The sequence below is a fragment of the Trachemys scripta genome, chromosome 4 (genome assembly GCF_013100865.1).
Source record: "Trachemys scripta elegans isolate TJP31775 chromosome 4, CAS_Tse_1.0, whole genome shotgun sequence".
In the NCBI taxonomy this organism is placed as follows: domain Eukaryota; kingdom Metazoa; phylum Chordata; order Testudines; family Emydidae; genus Trachemys; species Trachemys scripta.
Genome location: NC_048301.1, coordinates 50428214 through 50452069, shown reverse-complemented (window position 1 = coordinate 50452069; position 23856 = coordinate 50428214). Strand labels below are relative to the sequence as shown.

General features: G+C 39.2%; 1 protein-coding gene across 2 annotated transcripts in view; it reads right to left on the bottom strand.

Moving 5' to 3' along the window:
* Positions 1-23856, bottom strand: part of PRKD1 (protein kinase D1) — a 313480-nt gene that overhangs the window by 9426 nt on the left and 280198 nt on the right. For both annotated transcript variants that reach the window (XM_034768761.1, XM_034768762.1), the window contains 9 exons: positions 23595-23718; positions 22640-22717; positions 21129-21408; positions 18210-18262; positions 16576-16648; positions 14645-14751; positions 13465-13626; positions 12303-12401; positions 9996-10263 (listed from right to left, as the gene is read on the bottom strand). In XM_034768761.1, coding sequence (XP_034624652.1) covers positions 9996-10263; positions 12303-12401; positions 13465-13626; positions 14645-14751; positions 16576-16648; positions 18210-18262; positions 21129-21408; positions 22640-22717; positions 23595-23718 — 1244 coding nt within the window. The remainder of the gene's footprint in view (positions 1-9995; positions 10264-12302; positions 12402-13464; positions 13627-14644; positions 14752-16575; positions 16649-18209; positions 18263-21128; positions 21409-22639; positions 22718-23594; positions 23719-23856) is intronic.

Here is a 23856-nt window from a genome sequence, read left to right as displayed (position 1 = left end):
CTGTGGCATATTGGTTGTTGCTGAGCTTGAGCGGAAGAGTCATGAGACGCTCATTGAGCCCACGGGAAGCTCCAAAAGCTGACTGGCGATAGTATTTTTGATGGCAAAGCCAATCCTATGAACGTCTCTCTCTTCAGATGGCTTTCCTTTCCAAAAGAAGGTGTAGCCACCTCCATTCTTTTAATTGGACCTCATTGATTCAGCAGGTCTCACTAAGAAATGCAATGTCAATGTTGAGCCTTGCCAGTTCTTTGGCAATTATGACAGTTCGTCCTTCTGGGCATTCACTGTGTTGAGAGTCCATAAGAGCGCTGACATTCCAGGTGGCGAAATTCATTGTCTTATCTCTTGCTTTGGTCGTGGAGTTCAGTGATCCCACTGGATAGGGCCATCCAGTTGGAAGAGTGTGAGACAGCCTATGTTTGGGGCAACTTTTCTAGCCCCCTCCCCATTTGGGGTGCACGGAGGGGATCCTAAAAAGACCTGCTCAGTCACAATTGCTAATGCTGAAATGCACTTCTGTCTCATCCAAGCAAAAGACAACTGTCATACGGCTGCCGCCTGTATGCAAATTTATGACTAAAGATTCCCAGAGATCACTGCTCCTGTCTTCACCGCCACTCGTCCATCGCTGCAGGGCTTTGTGCGGGTGTGAGCCCTTTGGCAGAGGCCTGCGCATGAAATCTTTTAATGTGGGGAAACTGGTGTGCAGGCATTGACCACAAGAGACTTGACAGGACGAAAACCCTGAGCCAGGGGCAAGGAGAACCAGGACAGCCACGGGCCTCCCTCCTGCTGCAACCCTGATCTGCCTTCACAGCCGCAGAGTACTAAAGGTCCTCTATATGCGCCTAATCCACTGTTGGGGTCTTGTGAAGTTTGGACCGTGATTAGTCAGGAGCCTCATCTCAGACCTGCTTGCAAAGGGGGATCCTATCAGGAATATGAAAGCTCCACACAATGTAGCTCTGAGGGTCTTTAGCCCACACAAGCCTCTCCACCATGACAAGGTTGCAGTCCATCAGAGAGGATACACTTGGAGACTGATTTTTTTTTTTTAAAACCAGGTTCTAAAATAATCAGACCTCAGACTCAAACACTATGGATTGCAAACCGCTGAAGCAGCATCACCAGTGCTAAATCTAGTATGAAAGGAAAATTCAAAAAAAAAAAAAAAATCTAATCTACTAACAGTACTAAGGATATTTTGTAAAATTTCGGAAAGTGCATCACAAGGACGATAGGAGAGATAAGCTCTGACTCGCTCCATGCAGCAGGAGGAAGGAACTGGAGACGCCAGCAGCCCGCTGTCCCCTTTATTGCCTCGGGCAAAACCACAGGTGGCACAAGATGCATGCACAGACCGCCAAACAGTATTGCTTTCACCAGCTCTGGCTCCAGGCACATAACCCTGGTGGAATACAATAGGAACCATAACTCAAAGAAGAATTTACACTGATGGGAGGCTCTCCTTTTGGTGTAGGTAATCCACCTCCCTGACAGGCAGTAGCTAGGCTAGCAGAAGAATTCTTTTGTCAACCTGATACTGTCTATGCAAGGGGTTAGTTTGGCTTAAGTACGCTTGGATTTTTCACACACCTGAGCAATGTAGTTTACGCCCAAGATTTCCATAAGTTTTAACTATATGGGAACTTTAAAGAATCTGTCATTCTGTTAATGAGATTATTGGGGGCAAAAAACAATTCTGATATTAGGTACTTAATTTCTTGAAGGAAACATCATTAATGAATTTTACTTTCTAAACTAAGAGCTTTCCTTATAAATTCTCAAAGTTAATTCTGTACTCAAGGAGTAGGTGTTGTAATTTTGGGGACGATATATTTTTCATACATAACAAAGTGGTTGAATCCATGCTTCAACTGTAAAACTCATCTCAACCTTAATTAAGGAGCCACTACCAATACCTCCATAATATAAATGTATCTAATCCAGGATAGTTTTACTTTGTAAAGAACTGTTATTACTCATTGTGGAAGTGCACATCATCAAATGAGAGAATACCTTATTTGCCATCATTTTATTATTTTTTTCTAAAAGAGATACCAAACATAGATGGCATTATGTTACATACACCTATGGTTATAAAGTAATAACATACCAAATGGATAGAGGCATCTAACTATACTTTAGGATGCTGACAGTTCTGCAGTTCAGGAGATAAGATTTATCATAATTTTATTAAAAAAAGAATGTGAATGAGAAATAGGAACAATATACACTTAACGTTACAAGGGAAGTACTATAGTAATTCTGGGACATAATGCCACAGCAGAATCCAAGAGGGTCATCAGAGTCATAGATATTAATTAAATCCTCAGTTTAAGTCTGGTGGATTTGAAAGTACCTTGTAGTCTGAAGGAGACTTAAAATAGTTTTCTTTCAAGAAATGCTGTATGTTTTCATCATAACAAAAAAACCCCAAGACCATAAAAACACCTCTTCATGATATGTTTCCTTTTAAGGAAAGACACTGAACTTTCAGAGATCTGATACGGTAGTGAGCCAACTGAAAGTAGGAGCCTGAATGTCAGGTCAAATTCGAGACCAAAACTTAATTATTTTGTATTAACATTTTGCAAAATAAAACACTAATACAAATATCTACATAACATTTCTCCCTCCTGTAAAACTTTGTAGACAACCACACTTTTTTTTGCATTGTTCACAACTCAAAAGCTGAAGCATTGATCCAGTATTATGCGAGATTCTGAAAACAAAACTGACTAGTCTATTGTCATTGTTACAGATGAGAGAAGTGCTAAAGTAAACGAACAATATGTTTAGTGAAAAGGGCATTAGATCTCTTTAAACTGTGATACTGTTGGACTTTGTTAAGAAAGAGGATTCGTCCATTTCGTCAACACGTTACTACATAAACTAAATTAATGGACAGAACATGAAGAGTATTAAGTGTATTCTTCATAAATGTCCAAAAGATGTCTAAAATAATCAACTTCACTGAGAACCAGATTTTTAATAACAGCTCTGTACCCAACATTTCCCACTTTTGAAAATCTGGCCATGAGTTTACAGTTAGGAAAGTTGCTAAAAAAATTAAAAATGAAAACTACATCCATAAATCCAAGACCATGTAACCTGTCTCAGTTTTTTTGCAGGACTAAGTTTGACTATGCAGTCAGTTTAGCACCATTGTGCTACCATCTATGACAATCAATGCTACACATTACTGTGATTCGTGTGCATAATATAAATGCTCAAATCCTCTGAGAATGCTTTGGGCGTCATGGCTGCATTTTCTCTTTCACCACTCAAAAGTATGTCAGCGTTGCTCATTATGATGTGGAGAACAGCCAAAGCTGAGTGAATGATTGCCAATAGAAAGTTATATATCACATAAAGATTTTCAACATAATGAGAACATTTAAAAAAATCATTTTCCATTCAAGCAGTTCAGACCTACTGGATGTACCTAGCAAGAATATTGCTGAACAATGTTAACCTATGCACAAGCATAAAAAATTAGATGGGGCTCCATAATAGAAGAATAATTAGGATTGCCTCACCTCTGTCACCATGGTCAACACCAACCATCTTCTGTATCACTCAAGATCACAAACAAGACATAATCCTTGACTCATCCTTCCTGTAGACCCTTAGATCAGGTCATGTCTAAATCTTGCCATGTATTCCTGCAGAACATCTGGACTTTCCTCTGCATCCACACAGCTAAAATTCTCCAAGGACCTCATCTCATCTCACGGTACTGCAACCTCCTCCTCTATGACTTTGACAAATCCTGTCTTTTATATTGCCCCATTTATATCCATTGCAAACACTTCTGCAAAGATCATGGCTCATTATTTTGACCATATCCTCCTCTCGTCTCCCTTTCCTCTCCTCTCTATTTGCATTCCTCCCCCACCTCCCTCTTTCTTTTACTTCCCTTCACTTTTAAGGACTTACACAGCCTATACTCACCCTACCTTTCATCTTTCATGGGCTATGAAGATGATGCCTGCCTTCACTTTGCCAATTATGCCAGTCTTGATTGCCCTTTTCCAACAAACACTTTCATGCTTTCTCCCATGCTACCCCCCCTCCCCCGCAATGCATGGAAGGAGCTCTCTGTAAATATCCAGAAAGCCACCTTTATTGCTTCCTTCAAATCCTTACTTAAAACTCTCCTCTGCTATCATGCCTACAAAAACTCAACGATTAGGTAGCTAGTGTGCTGTAACCTCTCCTTATCATGGTAACCAGTATCATCACACTGTTTACTTGTGCTCCCTGTCTGTTGAATCCACCTTATTGTACACTTAGGGGCTTGCCTACATTACCGCTTAAACTAATTAACTTATGTCGCTCAGGGGTGTGAAAAAGCCAACATAGCTTCCACCTCTTGCGGAAGTGGAGTAATTATGCCAATGGGAGTGCTCTCTATGGTCAGGAATAATCTTTAGGTTAAGTGTTTTTGTACAATGAGTAACACAATGGGAGTTGATCCTTGATTAAAATCTCTAGTCACTACCACAATACAAGTAATAAAAGATAGTCATAAGGGGGAAAAAACAGCAAGAAATGTAAATACACTGAAAGCAGGGAAGGTGACCTTTTTTACTTCTCCAATTTTCCTCTGGCTCTGGTCTAATACCCCATCTGTTTTGCTTTGAATCTGACCATCTAAACACAAAGAACAGTCAGAACAATAAGCAATTTTTAGTAAATCACATGTCCATTCTAGTCATTGTTCCTTGGAACAAACAAGCCTGTTATCAGTATTTTTGTAGTTTTCTCCTTTGGCTTGCTTTCTGGCCCTGGGTGACTAGTTCAGTAACCACAACAGCATTCTGAAATGTAACCGAAGGGTTACACTTTTCCATTTATTATGCACAGAGTGATGTCAAATATTTTGTGTGTGTGGTTCATCTGTGAAATGGGGATAATGATATTCCTATATTCCTCTGTAAGGCACTCTGAAATCAAGGGTCACAAATGCTATAAAATAGCAAGGTGGTATTATTATATAATGCTGGTTTATATATTTAGATTTTCAAAATCATAAATCCCCCCTTGAAAGCTCAAGTCATTTTTTCATATATAAATTAAAAGTTCAAAACAACAAAAGCAAGTATTGCTACTTTCTAAAGCCAAAAAGAAGAAAAGGAAAGTCCCAACACAGCCACACAATACTCTCCAGTACACTATATTATTATTACTGTCATGTCTGTGTCTGGTTCCGCCCTCCTTCACATATTAGTCAATAAAATGTAAATTGATTTTTTGGGAAACAAATAACCTTCAGAATTATATTTACAGCATCCTTTTGAAAATGTACACATTACAAAATTTTCTAAGAACTGCACACAGTACAATGATGACCAAAAAAATCCAATCAACATATTTTATAGCTTTGTATCATTAGCTGTTTTATAAACCGGATGTAATTGTAATCCAGGTTATGTCTTTAGGAATATAAAATTGTTAACTAAACATAGTAACATAAGGTTGGGGCGAGGAAGAAGCTGGTAGATGATATGAAAGAACTGTTACATTCTGGGCTTCCAAAACTGAACAATTCTCTCCAGAAACTTGGTAAACAATTCTAACATAAGGTGCTTTACAACCAAGCAGCTGCATTTTCTCCACCTCTGATTTTGTGTATTGTAATAATAACCTGTCTTCATGAGAAGCATCTCTCAAAAAGCTAAGTATATATATTAGTCTTAGGGCTGGCCTACTCTTGAAATTTGTTGTGGGTGAACTCAAATTATTTCACATTAAAGTGCCTTGTGTCCACAAACAAAGGTGGTGGTTTTTGTTTCATTTTGGCGAATCACACATTAACTTCACTTTGGAAGCTGGATGCTGTTCAATGCCTTTAAATTCTGGCGTATAACGGAAGTAATCTGGGTTACTGTGGTGATGTAATTTCTTTGGTAATCTTGTACAAAAACAGATTTAATTATGTCGTTCAACATCTCATCTTGCTATCTACTGGCAACCTTTTGTTTATATCCTCTGTCTTCAGTTACTGTCAAGCCAGTCTCAGCTAATCTCTGAATTCCACTGAATTGCTCCAGGTTTCATCTGACGAGGTTTAATTCAGGTTTAGCTTGGGAATTTTACTAGCTACAGAATGCACTTGGTTATACCACAGAATTCTCTTCTAGTTATGGATCTCCATTGGACCTGGAAGCCATTTTCAATTATCTCCTTACTTTTAGTTCCAACTTCAACCTCTCAGACCCTGAATTCATATGACCTAAAAGGGCTTCTCACCTGACCACAGGCTACAAGAACTAACTTCTTTGGAGTCAATTAAGGGTATGTCTACAATGCAAAAAAACAACAATAAACAAACCCTGCAACAGCAAGTCTCAGGCTTGTGCACAATGTGCTCGTGCTTTGGTGCTAAAAATAGGTGTGTAGGTGTTCCTGCTCAGGCTAGAGTTTAGGCTCTGAAACCCACCTCCTCTGCCAGGCTTCAGAGCCAGCACTCCAGTCCAAGCAGGAACACCTATGTGTTTAGTTTTAGCATTGCAGTGCGAGCATGAGTCTGTAGACCTGGGCCCTGAGACGCACTGCTGCAGCCTTTTTTTTTCACTGTAGACATACCCTAAGAAAGTAAATATCCCCTGAGGTCTCTATCCCTTTGTTCAAGAAAACATTTTATCCAGCATGTCTTCATTGTCTCTGCAGTGCTTGCTCAGCTGCACAGGGGTATAGTATACCATGTCAGACGTCAGTGCATGCTTCATTAGGCTATATGATTTTCTTATGTCATTCACTTATCCCAGTCCCCAGATTTCTAATGTAAAATCCATCAGGTACCTTCAGGGCTGCTGAAACTTTTATTTTTTGAAAAATGTTCCTTAAAAATTTCCTCACAAGAATGTTCCTTTTTATATGTGTTGAAAGTTACTGAAAAAGTGAATATCAAAACCATTTTCATAACATTTTAAATAAAAATAAAATATATTAAAATAATGAAAATTTTAAAAAATTAGTCCGTTTGAACATTTCAGAATAACTGAAATCCCTCCCGATAGGTTTTTATTTTTTGTCCAGCTATAGTATGTTTCAACTATCACTGTACTATCGAGAATATAATCTAGACAAGAATTGGCCCCAAAATAGATAGCATGCATCTGTTTTTGAACATACTAAAGTTAATGGGTAGTGTTTAGATGTGAGAGTTTTATTTAGTCTATTTTAGAGATAAAATCCAGCTTGCGAAATTTGGAGTTGCATTCAGATTCCAATTTCCTGCCTGAATTCAAACAAATTCAGGTTGTTGTGACTGGGGATTTTGGTTCAATTCATCTCCAATACGGGCTAACTGATCAAACAATGAAGTAACTGTAAATATATAAAACAACCACAATGTGTAAGCAATTTTTAAAATCAATGATCTTTTGTTAAAATGTATGGTGGTTCTCTCCCCCTCCCCCCATTTTATATATGACAAGCTCAGACTCTCCATTCTGCAGAATTATACCTGATGACTCTCCTAACTGAGGCTGTGACTCTGGAAAGGGTAGAGATAACACCACAGCAGGTGGGTTTTCCATAGATGCTTCTACAGAATCTTCAGCTGTGAATGTAGAGATTGATCTTCTGTCTGCCGTAGTGGGGACTTGTGGGAGACAATTTCCTGCTGCCTCTTCTGTGTTGATTGCTGTCTGCTTATCTCTCTAATGCCAGGTAAAGCATCGTGCACAACACTCAGATTCAATCAGAATGCATAATATAAAAAGTTGTGGAGGTTTTTGGTGGTTTTCTATGTGTACTTTTCTACAACATTTTAAACTCTTTTTTTCAGTTGATTTTATCAAACTTTATTCTGCCACTGTAAATGCAGCAACAGACACAATGTATTCATTTATCTAGCACCTTTCATCCAAGGGTCTCAAAGCACTCTATAAACAATTAATTAGGCCTAAAAGTAGTCCTTTGAGGGAGGTATTATTATATATGTTTTAAACATGTCAGCGGTGGCACAGAGAAGATAGTTAATTTGTCCAAAGTCACATAATGAATCAGAGACAGCAATAAAAGCCAGACTCCTGCTTCCAAGTCTCTAACTTCCAAGTGTTCTAACCACTAGAGGAACATTCCCCAGGATATTTTAAATTCTACTTCTTTAACTCTCATATTGTCATATGTAGTTAAATTAGGATTCTATTATTTCTATTGATTTTTTTTGCTTCAACATTCACCAAGGAAGTTTAGAAAAAGAAATATTTTTGGATGTGGGGGTCGAGAGAGAAATAAGATAGAACAACTGTTTAAAAATGGAAACCCAACTTGGCTGAGGAAATCCATTACACACAAACACTTTGTGGTGAAGTCAGGCAGCCATCACCTGAAGGCAGTTAGTTTTCAGTCAGCCCTGTTTGGTTAGGCCTGGTTCAGATATTTCACTACTCTTGGTTGATGATCTCCCTAGAGACATCCAAGGTCAGTTATCCATACTGATTCTTTTATATTTAACAGCAGTCTTTGATACTATTGACTAGTGCTCTAGTTCCCAGTGTCACACTTTTACCTGCTAAGCCTTTCCCTCCACAGTCTCTCCTGTGGTGCTGTTTTCATGTTCTGCTCCTGAAAACCAATCTGTTTGTGACTCCCTCTGCTCTGTAATTGTTTAATTCCCCCTTTACCTCACCTACAGAGACAGTGGCAAGATACAGAAGCAATCTGTAGATGAGAAGTGGGTTGTAGAGATAGGTGGGGATGGAGGAAGAGGAGGTGCAGAGGCAGATAAGTGCAGCAGCAGGGAGACAGTTCAACCTCAAATCAGGGAAAGTGAGCATTTCCCATAAACAGCAGAGAGCAGCGTCCAGTTGTATTTATGCTTTGGTTTAGCAGTGGAAGGTGGCCCCCAGAAACTGATTCGAGCTAGGGGAGTAAACAGTATTCAGCCCACAGAGGCATAATGCCCTGGAGGTAGGGTCACCACCTGTCCAGCTTTCCCCAGGATCATCCTTTTTTTGAGGCAATTGTCCTAGGAAATCTGTAAGTATTCCTGGGACATTAAAAATTCCAGTTTTTGTCAGTTGTGTAATAATATACCATTCACCACAATTTTGATCAAAGCTCCAGCTGTGGAGAGAGGGTTAAGGAGCTCAACCAGAAAGGGGAAGGGTCACATTGTGCCTAGCCCTGACAGCTTCCAACAGAAACACAATTCCACTCCCCCTATCCGGGTGGCTGGTTGCTGGCTACCTTGGCTCTGACCACTCCCAGAGCATAACCACAACACCTCCAACTCGAGAACCGGGCGTGGCCAGGTTATTATTGAACTTATTGAAAAAGCAGAGACCACACAGGAAAGGCTCCGGCTCCATGATGGATGTTCTGTTTTTTTGTACCTCAGAGGTGGCAACCCTACCTGGAGGAACTATCAGTACTGTGAAAGCGGCAGGTAAGGCAAGAAAAAAATGCACTCCAATTTGCTGCTCACACACCCAGCATCTCTAAAACATCCTTCCTGCCTGAACCCACGGTGTCCAAGGGTCAGAAGTCACTCCAGTTGTTACAATACAACATGTAGCTCAGAGTGCTCTTTTAATCCTTATAGTGCCTGAAGAATTAAGGAACATGAACATAACTGTGCCCCTCACTCAAGGCCCTCTTGCCCAGACTTTGTCAAACACTGCACCCCCACACTCTGAAATGCACTATTTCACCACAAGTCAGACAGTGCAGGAGGTACAGAATATTAAATCCTGTGGAGACTCAAGAAAAATTCTCATTGCATCACACTATTATTTCCATAACAAAAAGCTCCACACTGAGAACACAAAAGTTCATTGTAATTTGAAAGTTCAATGATCCTAATGGTAGAAGGCCTAACAAGAGTGATGTTTTAAAAAGTTAGAATGATACTTGATTTGATTTGTAATTTTAATCTCTTTTTGTCGCTTGTCAAATGGAGAAAAACCCAATATAAGGCAATATAGTTATACTGTATAGGCATACAGATTCTAGAATCAAAAACAGGATGTTACCTTCATGAGAGATTTCCTTCCAGGGATTTGGTGGGTACATGAAAGCAGCATTCTGGATTTGGTCATGAATGTCTTCATCTTCATTGAATGGAAATGTACCACTAAGGCTCACATAAATAATGACACCCACAGACCACATATCCAAAGACCTATTATAGCCTTTGTTTCTCAGCACTTCTGGAGCTAGGTAAGCTGGTGTGCCCACTACTGAGCGCCTGAATGACTTCTCTCCAATGATTCGGGCAAAGCCAAAGTCACAAAGTTTTACCTGTTTGAATAAAGTGTTATAATAAAATCAATAGAAATAACATTTTAATTTTGTTTTACTGTCTGCCTACTTCAGATGCTTTTGTAATTCATTGCTGGGGCTCAGGGGTGGGCTGTGTCTTTGTCCTGTCTCTCTCGGTCTCTCCATGGGCACCTCTTTCAAGTAACAGGCCTATGCATGCACTTCTCTCAGAGGGGAATCACACAATTCAACCCACTGTTAGCCTTGATCAACAGTTTCCCATCTGTGCTTTCCTCAGCAGGTTCAAGGAACTGTGACCAGTTGGTACACACAGTGACACCAGATACTTTTTTTTTTTTTTTTTTAACAAGCTATTTATTTATCTATAGGAACATAACAAGCAGAGAGAAAAGGATTAAAGCAACAAAAGCCTAAATACGTAAATGTTAAGCCTAACATTTCCTTCAATCAGTTAGATAGGCCAGATGTAGTCTTGGTATCTCCCTGCTCTCCTGAGGACCAAGCTACTATCTGCTCTTCTGCAGACCTACATCTCCCTGTCTCTTCAGAAGCTTAGCCTTTAATCACTTTCAAGCTCCTTGTTTAAGAGTTCCCATCTAAAAGTCCCTGCGATTTCAATATGGGATCACCCCCCAGGGGCCCAGTCAGATTCCCAATTCCAAATTACTGTAAGCAAACTTAAAAGGAATTATAACCTCCAGTACCAGCAACTGGGGATATCTACAGCCATTTACTTTGTTTCTTGCCAACCAAAACTAACTAAGACTGATTTCACCCTTAGATACCCTTTAGCCTGAATTGCTATGACCACCAGACCCACAGATCTCTCTCTCTCTCTCTCTAAAATGTTCATGAAATTAATACAGATATTTCCCACATTCTTCACAATCATGGACCAAGTTTTCAGACAGACAGATGTGTGATTATTGTGGCTGTGTGTGCAAATGGCCAATCAGCAAGGCCAAAACCATCCATTTGCATGTGTAAAACACCTGAATTGCATTTTAATATTGTACAAATTAGATGTCCAATTGTCTGCAAGTTTCTGCACACAAAGTGACATGGCTGATTTTTTGAAAATCAGGTCAAAGATTATTGCAAAAAAAAAAAAAAACTAGAGTCCAAGATTTTCAAAAATAGCTTGTGATTTTGGATGTATCTAGTTGGGTACACATAAACAAATGCACACAAAATCACCAGTCACTTTTGAAAATCCTGGTCCATACAAATAACCATAGCTAAAACGACGATTGAGTAATGGGTATTTTTAGTAAAAGTCATGGACAGGTCCAGGGCAATACATAAAAATTCATGGGCTGTGACCATGACTTATACTATAAATACCTCTGGCTAAATCTTAAGGGGGTTGCTTCTGGGGGGCACTGGGGCTGCTGCTGGAGGGTAGGGGGGGAGCGGAACATCTGGAGAAGCTGCTGCTGGGGGAAAAGCCGGGGGGGTTCTGCTGGGGTGGGGGGAGGATGTCCCGGTGAGCTGCTGCTGGGGGGTGGTCACCCTGGGGGACTGCTGTGTTGTGTGGGGGGGGGGGGGGGGCAGGGCCAGCCACGGCACCAGCAGCTGGGGGCCGCTGGCAGCGACTGCACTGGCAGGCTGGGGACCGCCACTGGAGGAGCGGCTACTCCAGCTGCCCAGGGTCTGCCGCCGGCAGCGGCTGCATGGGCCACCTGGGGACCACGGCTCAGGCAGTCCCTGGGGCCAGCCACACCAGTTGCTGCTTGGGTGGTCCCCAGAACTAGCTGCCCGGGGATGCCTGAGCAGCAGCTGGTGCGGCTGGGCCTGGGGCCACTCCAGCAGCGGATGGTGCAGCTGGCTGTAGCTGTCCCCGGGGCCACCTGAGCAGCTGGCCCTAGAGCCAGCTGCTTGGGCGGCCCTAGGGTCAGCCACACTGGCCCCCGCAGAAGTCACAGAAAGTCACGGAATCTGTGACTTTCCGCGACCTCCGTGACAAAAATGGAGCCCTAACCATAAATAATATTAGCTAACGTCGGGACTTCTTAATGTACATCAATGTTTATATAGAGAGAATGTGTTCCACTTGCCTGTGGGAAAGGATCGGCTGATGCTAGCAGTACATTTTCTGGCTTGAGATCACAATGAACAATATTTTTAAAGTGAAGATGCCTCAAGGCAACAAGGATCTATGAAGAAATACATAATCATTAACATTCAGTTTAGAATTTCATTCTATTTATTTTTTAATTTCAATTCCTGACAGTAATATCAACAACAATAAACAGAGGATCATTGATTACACTTCAGAGTTTCTTAGAGAAATACAAAATCAAATAGAAACATAAATTTTACCAAACTTCCAAAAAATGGAGTTGCTAAAAAATTCTATTATCATCACTGGCTATTATTTATAGAGTGCCTGAAAGTTTCCTAAATGCTTTACAACATGAAATAAGATAGCTTCTTGTCCCAAACAGTTTACATTCTAAATGAACACACAATTCACAAATTTTCACAAAATTCCTTTCCTTGAGTTCTGGAGTCCTACTTTTTCCCCCTAAAATTTTGGGACTCCAAAAATGCTTCATAGTTTGGCTTGCAAAGCTCTACTGTTCAAGTTCTACATTTTATCATTTTCAAAATGTGCATTCAAAGTTTTCACAGCAATTGTAGCTTGTGGAAAGAAAATAGGGAGGGCCACCTGGATCCACAGAGGGATTAGGTATTACAGTGGTAAACATGCCTTTAGCCCAGTGGTTAGGGTACTCAATTGGGATGTGGGAGACACCACTTCAATTCCCCTTTTCTGTCTGATGAGTAGAAGGGATTTGAAAAGTGAGTGCCCTAATTACTGGAGTATAGAGTCCTTTTCATTCTGTCTCTGACCCACTTAATATTTAATTACAACAGAACAGCTTCAGCAAGCGAGGCAGACCCCTGCATCAGAATATACCGTAGTCCAGTTGTTAGAGTGCTCACCCGAGTAGTAGTAGGTAGTAGGGAACCTCTGTTCAAATCTCCCCACCACCCTAACTGTCTTGTGTGGATATTAGGCATGCTGAGAGCATGCCTACTGGATCGGGCCCTGTGGGGATGATAGGCAGGGCATACGACGGTATCAACACAGTCCTTAATAATATAATACCAGGTTTAAAAAAATTACTGGTGTAAATTATGACAAAGGAAAATGTAGCAAATAATGATGACACAATGTTAAATATCTTTCTGGCTCTATAATTAGGTTCTTACCTGGGTAATTAAAAACTTTGTTATTCGTTCTGGCAATCTGCCTTTTTCACTTGACAAGATCATCTCCAACATGTCTCCATGGAGCTTTTCCATAACAACGAACACTCTTTCCGGTGTCTCAAACATACACTCCAGATTTACTACACCAGGATGATGAAGGTTCTGTTAAAGACAAATACAGCAATGAATCAAATGAGTTTTTCCCCAATACTGTAGTGAGCTCTATTTCTATATAGTTGTTCAGACTTCAGGCCCCATACACCCCATTTTATTAAAAATAGACAGTTGAACATTTTAGGCATAATTTCAAGGTCTACAATTTTTTCTCATCCATATCTGCAAACTTTCAACTCACATTTTACGACCATAAAATGGTAATTAGGTTTTAATTAACACCCCATCATGCACAGATTAATTTCTATGGTAGCCTGTCAGAATGTATGGTTTCTAAGCCCATTTCATATTATTTTAAAACCAATTGTGATTGAGGCCCCGTTGCTCTATATAGTGAACCAACAGATAAAACAGTATTTCTGTGAAAAAGTTCTTAAGATTTTCAATGATAATTTAGGGAAGGGCCTGTTTAAAAGAAAACATATAGTGTCTTCCAGGGCATGCAATGTGCAGAAGACCAATGCTGCAACAGCTCAATCTGTCCTATGGGGAGGAGACCTCCAGTGCAGAAGGGTAAAACTAAAAACAAAACCAATAATCAAAAAGCTAGTTCTGTGCCTGGAAGTCGTGAAGCTTTTACTGATGGTGGTCTGTGAGCCAGAAAAAACACATGACTTTACGATTCCAAGTGCAGACATTTATCTATCAGGATCAAATGACACAGAGGTACAGTTACTCCTCATCAATAAAAAGCACATTGACTGGCCAGCTCACAATAATAAACATCTGTAGCATTTAATTATATCCCAGTACATTTTTTCTATGCTCTTTATATGGATGCTGATTAGCCAAGCCTGTAATATTTTGGTAAGAATTATTTAAAGCAGTTGTTTTCAAATCTTTCTCAAAAAGAAGCATCACTTAACACATTTAAGATCTTTATCAAGGACTTCACTGCACCATTCAAATGAAATTAGCTATCACCCATATTGGATCATATGAATTTTACATCACGATAAGTGAAGTTAATACAGTAAATAAATGGTAATAAAATAAAAAAAAATACCTGTAAAATTGCAACCTCATTACGAAGTTGGCTTTCTTGTTTAGTTGGAAATCTTAGTTTGTCGATGATTTTAATTGCAACATCTCTTCCTGTTTTGCGATGTTTTCCTGCACATTATTAAAAAATACACCAATTAGCATGATTGGAGATGATAAGCATTTGATTTTTTAGATCTCATCTTCACGGTATTTTATGAGGACAACAATCAAGCATTTTCAAGAGAAGGCTTGTGATGAGTAGAATTGTATAAGGCATTAGAGGTTTTCTTTTGTTTTTTTTTAAGCAAATGAACATTTCTTATGTTAAATAAATCATCATTTGACAAAGCTGCTCAAACATGATATTAATTTGGGCTATACTCAAGAAAAGAAAAGAAAAGAAAAGAAAAGAAAAGAAAAGAAAAGAACCTGTGTAGTCAGACCTTAATAATTCAACCATATGATTTTCAGACTATGGACTCAAAGCTGCAAGATTCTGAACACTATGACTCCAACCCAGCAAAGCATTTGAGTAGTCCCATTGAAACTACTCACAGGCTTAAGTGCTTTAATGGATCATCACCTTGCAGGATTAACTCCTATGTATTTTACACGTGATTCACAAATAGAATCTCATTATCTCAAAAATATGAACACACTTCATTGAAAATCATTCCAAATTAGCTAATGTGCTCATTGTTTATTTCTCACAGCACTAACTTCAAATGAGGTAATTTTTTGATATAGTCTGAAAGATAAACAGGAAATACAATTTTATGAGGTTGATCCAGCTCCATTCCTAAGCATAAACCTATATCACCTCATTTCCGATTAGTTGCCCTATACTAAAAACTCCCTTTTCTTTCTCTCCATTGACATGACATTCAGGCCATTACTAGAACCAACTTTCCAATTATGTCTTAATATCTATTTTCCAGAGGGAAAGTCATATTGTAATACGTTTGTGACACTGTGTTTCTATTTTCTTCTTGCTTGACAAAAACAATTATTTTCCCACCCTTCTGACAATAGTTTAAATGAAAATAATTTCCCATACTATGGAGTTGCAGTAGCAGCTCCTTATTTAATTGTTGTTATAGTCTAATGAAAGGATTTTTGTAAAAATAGTAATGACACGGTAAGGAACATTCACATTTTACAAGCAAAAAGCCCCCCGCCCCCAACTGACACCCCTGTGAACTCAAGTCAGAATCTTAAAGTCAAGCTGTGTTCTTTCTGGCTTATAAATTATTGCCAGAAAAAGATTCTGCAATTCAAATTCAGTGAACAATTCTGTTCATGATTCGCAAGCCAGAAAAGAATCCTATTTACTCTCCTCTAGCTACGTTCGCTCTGCAGTGCTGATGAAAGTAAAACATAATAAAAACTTACATTTGTCATTAAGGTCAGCAGATATGACTGAATAAAAACAGGGAACTTGAGTAAACAGATTCTGATTTTACATACAAAACGGTACTTTCCATCTGAAATTTGGCATGTTTTATCTCTTGCCAGGAGACTTTTTTCCCCAAAGTTGAAATGGATCAGATGAGTCATTCATGAGATATGTGACTTTTAAAACAATAGTATTTCTCTTTCGAAAAAGGCGTGACTTTTTTTTTGGCCCTCTCATTCAAGAGACTTATGTCTGTGAACTTCAGGTTTACTGTGTTCACTAAACCTTATAGAGATTTTGTGCGTAATATCTGTGCTGGGTAGAGAAATGAAGCTGCCAATTATAAACAGAATAAAAATAAAGTAACATATTGTAAACTAAAGCAAAATAAAATGTTTAGTTTCTTAGTAGGAAATATATTAAACAGACAGCTAATTTCCTGAATGGTACAGATTCATTTCAAAATCCAAATACCCTGAACGTTTAGGAAATGTTACCTGTCATTGAGACTTGTTTTTTTTTATATCAAAAACATATTAAGAAACAATTGGTCCTACCTCCATAAACAATTCCAAATTGTCCCGATCCCAACACTTCATCTGGGAAGATTTGGTATACTGTACTAATATCCTGTTGGTATAAATATAATGCATATTAAGCATTGAGATATGGAAATAAAGTCTTCTTTTGAAATATTTTTCAAATGAGAGCTAGCATATTTTTAGAATAGCACATTTTAATGAAATGTTAGAGTAACAGAGAATCTTGGGGCATCCAGATGGATTTTCTAAAGCAAACAGCTAACTGTGATGACAGCGGGGAACGCAGTAACCATCAACTAGACAATATTGGCCCCTCAATTTTTATGAGTGGGTAGAGGTGCAGAATTTAGAGACTCTTTTTTTATGTTTTCCAAGCCCACAGCCAGAGAGAATAATGTCAACAAGTTGTGAGTCTGAGAAAACCCTAATAATTTTAGGCTTCAGATTCTTTAAACTTTTTCCCCAGCTGAGAGAGGTGCAGAAAGAAAAGAGCTCCCCTCGATATTAGGGTATTCAGTGAACTCCCCCTCATCAATTCCTAGTGCCTAATTGCAGGGTAGAGTAAGAGGCTTGTGTAAGACAGTTGGCAGATTAGACAGTTGGGGCTGACCAAATAAAGGGCAAATGCCCAAGTTTAGTTCCACATCCCTATCTTCAGGGCTGTTATTTAATAAATGGAAGGTGCAGAAAGGCTCAAAATGATATACAACTCTTTTAATAGAGCGTGTTTCTGTTTTCTGCAGCTGGACAGGAGGTAGCTCTTTCCTGGCTAATATGGAGAGCTACAGTAGGGCCTCTGTGATCTTAGGTCTCTCTGGTCTGTGATCCCTGCCTATACATATGTTTACACTGCAAGCAGGAAGTATAGACATACCTGAACTAGCTTTAAGCTAGGTAACTTGTGTACCAGTGCACTGAAGCCATAGTACTACAAACTTTTGTGCAGCTACCCCCAAGTTAATAACCAGGGTTCCAGGCAAGCTTGTTTAGCCTGTGCTGCTGCAACTTCACTGTTCTGGTACTCGATCTAGCTAGATTAAAGCTAGCTCGAGTATGTCTATGCAACCTCATGACTGCAGCATAGATATACCTTTAGAGTCAGGAAGCCTGCAGGTCACATAGTTGTTCCTAGTCATGTGTCCTGTTAACTACAGTTCCCAGTTTTAAAGGGATCAAGGGCTGTAACCGGTGCACTGAGATGTGCACCCATGAACCACAGATCCAGGCCCTGGCATAGCTCCATTCTTGGGAAGATGTGCAGTGCAGAATGCCTACTCTTTCTTTGGCAACAGGAGAATGTATATTTACTAAGATTTGAGACTGTCCTCTTAGGTGTATATTTTGCAGTCCTTCTACAAACAACACCTATGCAGGCCAATTTTACCTGTCTTGCCTTTAATAATCAACATACTGCAATAAAAGTTAACTAAGCTACCCATTCAACTAAGCTACCAAAATGTAATTCTTCTGTCTGACGAAAAGAGTACTGCAAGGGAGATTTCCTTAAGACCTAATTGTATTTCTGCAAAATATCACCAAGTGAAAAATGGCTGATGAGCAATTCTCTCAAACACTCCTCTTACCAAAACAGATCAATTTCTTCACAGGCTTTATCATATGTCTAACACCAACATTCAGAGAACACTCACCACATTTTCTTGAATCTGGCAGTTTGATACTGAAATACTGATGGATATATCCCCTGGGGAAAAAAGTGAAATAAATACTCTAGATCAGTGGTTCTTAACCTTTACTGCAACCTGCACCCCTTTGGTTCTCAAAAATATGTTCTCGTACCTCTTATAAAAAATCATTAAAGTAGGTCAGTTCTTTAAACCTAGATATATCATAACTATAGAATGAAAGAGATAGAATTATATATTTATTTAAATTTTGCAGTTCAAGTTTAACGCAGTAATCGTTAAAAATGTATAATGTTAATAAATACATAGGTTTGATGAAACAAAGTAGTTATACGTATGTGCCTGTGCTTAATTTGTGTTTTTGATTATTTAAAAAATCATCTTCTTTGGGGTTATTCTAAAAAATAATCTAATAATCTTCTAAAAAAATCTGACATGTCTTGCACCCCCAGAAAGGGCATCTTGCACCCCAGGTTAAGAACCACTGCTCTAGATAGTTGTGCTTTTAGTTCAAACAGTTACTAAAAGTCTCTTCCTATAACATTATATTAATACCTACTGACAATCCAGAAATTGGACCAATTAGGTCATCTTGTTCAGCTCCCCGCCAAGACTGTATATAGTCCACATTTACGTGATTTGAGCAATTTGGCTTCCACTTCCTTTTGGATGTGATTCCAGAGTCTGACAAAATTTCATTATTTAAATCTTTCTTTGAACAATTTCATGCTATTACTACTGCTTATCACCTCTTCATCACTTTAATCAATTCCATTCTATCCTTGGCATTTACACCTTTCAAATATAATTTTTCAGTATGTAAATGTCATTGCATGTGGGGCAAATTATTACTATTTATTACTGGTTTATGGTGTTACCCTTATTACGCATTGTGCTTTCCAGACCTTCAAGAGGGAACAGTCATACAAAGCCTATATATTGTGTTGGGGCCTGAGGTTGAGTTTTCCCTTTCTAAAGGTTAGATCTCAACCACCTGAAGACAAAGAACCCTATTCTATTCTATATTGGTTCTTATAACACCCTCACTACAATAGTATCTGAGGACCTTCAAATAGTCTATTAAGCAACATGACTAATCTCTGTCATGTGTGGCTCATTCTCTTTCTCATCCTCTGCAGTGTTTTGTTTTTGTAAGACAGGATTCAAAATGTACATTCTGCTCTGTGTTTACATTTGAGAAGGCAGGTCAAAGAGCCTTGCACCTTGAGCGGAAGGTGGTGAAGACTGTGACGGTCTTTAGTTGCTGTAGGAGTTCATTCCACAGTCTTGGACCAGCCCTTGAGAAAGCAATGTCTCCTGAGCACCTGAGCTTTATTTACCCTATGATAGAAAGTTCCATTACGCCTAAGGAGTGGAGTTGTGAGCAACATCTTCATCCCAGACTTTAGTCGATCTTTTAGATATACAGGGCCCAGGCCATTGAACACCTTGAAAACAAGGACTGAGACCTTCAACTTAACCCTAAATTGTATGGGAAGCCAATGAAGAGAGCAGAGGACAGGTTTGGTGTGCTTTTTGTAGCTGGTGTTGCTGAGGAAATGTGCTGCGATGTTTTGTACAAGCTGGAGTTTCCTAAGGACTGGAGGTGTGATGCCCAGGTATACCGCATTAATATAATACTGATGGGGAGTGACAAAGGTGTGTATAACTGAGATGAGAGCATCTTACGCAAGGATGGAATGGCGTCTTCTAGTCAGTCAGAGAGCACAGAAAATGCTACTCACTGATGCTGCTAGATGAGAGCTTAGAATGAGTGAGGAGTCTGAGAGCACTCCTAAACTCCATACTGAACTGACCAATTGTGCAAGTTTGCTTTCAACCAAAGGAGACTGCACTATAGCTGTCTTGCTCGGGTTCAGCTTCAATCTGCTGTTCTTAATCCATGAACTGATTTTGTCCCAGCACTGGGCCATCTGGGTGATAGTTGTATAAGTCATATGTGGCGAAGTGTAAGTAGAGCTTTGTGTCGTTCACAGATCAGTGATCTAGAAAGTGGAAGAAACTCTATCCAGTCCACAGGGAAACAGCAATGGGCCCCCTACCAACTCAGCAGATGTTTTTGTTGGCAGGAGAGCCACTATTACCCCAAGAATAGGCAGGACTACAGGGGGCTCCATATGGAGCTGAGTGAGTGCCTTTATCTGGCTCTGCCCACCAGCAACAGAAGATGATCAATGATCAGAGGAAAAGCCTACACTTCACTATTGCTCTAAATAACCCAAAATTGAGAGTGGAATATTTCCTAGCCTTCCTTGAAATATAGTTTTTTTCAAAAAACAAATGAAACTCCTATGACTCAGCTCTTGTCCCATCCTCTCCATCCCTCGGTTCCTACCCCCCTCACACAAACCGCTGCATAACTCCACTTGAAAGGAAAAGGAGGGAACCCACAATTAGAAAAATGGAACAAAAGGAAGTGAGAACTCAATTACAGACTCTCCAGCAACCCAAAGGTGCATAACCTTCTTTATTCTTGTTGGTCTTGCATTGGCCTCATCCCCCAAGTGCAAGCAATGTATGCAGCCTTCTGGGGCTCAGGCTCCCTCAGTACACTATGTGCCCTAGTCTGAATACGGTCAGTAGTCATGTCAGTAACTCCAGTTATGAGAAGGAGGATGCACTACTTTAGGACAAGCTCTAAAGTTTCTTGTACATTGTTTGCTTGCTAATAAATTTGTATATTGAATATGCATACACTCATGTAAAACTTAGCCCAAAATGTTCCGGTGAGAAACTACAAACAACTTAAAATATATGGATGGCCAGCTCCTCCACAGGAGTACATGGGCACAACCTTGTTGACGTCCGTGGAACTATGCTCATTTACACCAATGGAAGATCTGGTCCATATATATTTTAATCCACTGCCTTTATGTAAAGATGGAACTGGGTAAATCAACTTACTGTGCAGGCTGGGTCCTGATCCAACCGAAGCCCCTTTAGGAATGACAGGCATCAGAGCATGCTGAATTGCCATCTCCCACATTCTCGCAACATCCAGACCAATGCCACTGGTGAGAACACTATTATTCAGTGGAACACTTGAGAGGTTTTCTAGGTTTTCTCCAACATAATAAATTATATTTGCTGTGGTTATTTCAAAGCAATGGGGATTGGCTTCTTGCGACAGTAAAGAAAAATTTTTTGCAGGTTCCAGGGACAAAATTTCAGATAATGGAATTTCCTGAGGAGAGAAGATATTTACTTTTTTTTCAATAAGATCTATCAACATGCTGTCAAATAAGATTAAAACATGGACCACATTTAATTTCATTGTGGTTGTGTAACTAAAAGCAATGTGTTTTTATAAACTAACGTAGAGACTAACCTTGTAACTTGGACTTCACAATGCACAGGTCTGTTTGGGAGGCAAGTGGTCCTTTGCAGGACCAAGTAGCGCTTTTAAATTATAATTGTGAATTCATCACAGAGATGAAGTGGGCAATGTCAGGCAGGTATGAGTAGGGCTGCTCCATACATAAGCAGACCTCCATTAGAAAAATAATTGCCACATTTCTGATAGGTGCTGGAACTAGGGGTGCTGCAGCACCCCCTAGCTTGAAGTGGTTTCCATCATATACAAGGTTTACAGTTTGGTTCAATGGCTCTTAGCACCCCCATTATACAAATTGTTCCAGCACCCCTGCCCTTTCTTGCCATAAGTAAGGTATATGTGTAGGAGAATTCAGCTGCTTTGAAGTGAGAGAGAAGACACAAATTAAGGCCCCATTCACAACAACACATGATCCTGTGTTTAATGACCATTAACTTCAATGGGACCTATTTAAAGTTAAGTACATGCTTAAGTGCTTTCCTGAATCAGGGCCCAAAAGGTCAAAGGTGACAGCAAAAACTTTAAAACATTCTTTATTATTTAACATTTTTATTGCCATGATGCCCACAGGTTTCAACTACCTTTGTAACAAGGAATACCTGAGAACAAAAGCCATACCTATTACAAGTCTAAATCAGACCACTAATTGCCCAATGGACAAAATTAAAACATCCCCCTCCATATACATAGTCATTTAGATAGGTTTTATATTATGAATGATGGGAGTGTTAGAAAATGAACCCTCTGTTCACAGATCATTTCCTAAATGGGTTTTTCAGCAGAGTCTGAATCTCTCACCAACAGTAAAAATATTATCACTTTGACAGCATGAGTATTATGCTGGCCATCGTAACATTAAATTCTACTGTGTTTTGGTTGTGACAGGCAAGGTAAAGGTAAATGTATTCAAGTTCAACGATGAAAACAAATATTGAACAGTGTAGTTCAAAGATTTACCACTAGTGTAGTACAAATAAGTAACTAACTCAGCTATTCACTCCAATTCTTGATCATTATATGTCAGTACTGGAAAAGATTGAAAAGCCCTGCATAAATATCAGAAGCCATAAAATATCTTTACCTTGTAATATTTGCTTCCAGTATCATTTTGAAAGAGTGTAATGCATTTGCTGTCTAGCCTCCAGTAATGTCTTTTCCTCTATAATAAAAAAATAATAAAATAATTTCTTAACAGGTTTTTTAAAGTAAATGAACAAGATATTGGTATTAAAATTCACTTTTGCAAAAGTTTTATTTAACTCTACAGTGGTTAGGTGAAGGGATCTGTACTAAATGATTTGCAGAAGGACTCTATTTGTTAGGGGAGTAGTCTTGGGGTCAGAGAGGTGCCTTTTTCTGTCCCCTTGAAAATCTGTTCAGATCCATTCAATCTGCATAATGCTCAATAGAGTTTGCTAGAGGTTTGCTGCTAAAATTACTCAACATTCCATCTGCACCGAGCATGATCCCTAGTGTTTCACTTTAGCATGCCACACAAAACGGAACTTATTATCCTTGATTCAGCAGTTACGAAGGTAAATAACTTTTTCCCCCCTCCAAGTTTTCCATGTCCCTCTTAGTAGACGTGGATATTCTTGCATCAGATAGTGTAATTTTCAGTTTTACAAAAGCCCTGACTCTCCTTTATGTCTAGCTAAGAAATGACAGTCAGAAGTTAAAGCTATTTTTTAGAACATCTCAGGTAATAGAGAGATATATTGATTTTGTTTTCTTAGATTTTTTTTTTCAAATTTCTTCATATTCTTTTTGCTACAGTAAATCTGACACCTTTAGATTTGTTTTGTGCTCTAACTAATTCTCTCCTGGAGGAGTGAATATTTGTTACATGTGCTTCAGGCTTTGAGTATTGGACCTTAGATATAAAATAGTTACAACTTTAGGCCCCGATCCTGCAAACACTGAGTAGTTTGGTACTATTTTTGTGAACAAAGTGTGTAAGTTATTTGCAGGATCAGGTCCTTCAGTATTATAAATTATATGTAGTAAGAGATGTCTTTGTTAACATTCTTTCTTACCATTGTGTCCTTGCTGGTATAGTGCACCATCCATCCCTCTTTCATTACTGTGCTACTTTTCCTTTTTGTGTGCTTGACAGATTGCACCACTCTCATTAGTGGAATATTGTTGCTTGTTGAAGGGCTTAAAAATCAATAAAAGCTTCTTAAAAAATTAGACAATTTTAGACAAAACAGAAGAAAATCCTTTCAAAGCATGACATAGTATGTCATGTTTCTACATTTATTGTTACTAGCTGATTTGCCAGTGTGTGTGTGTGTG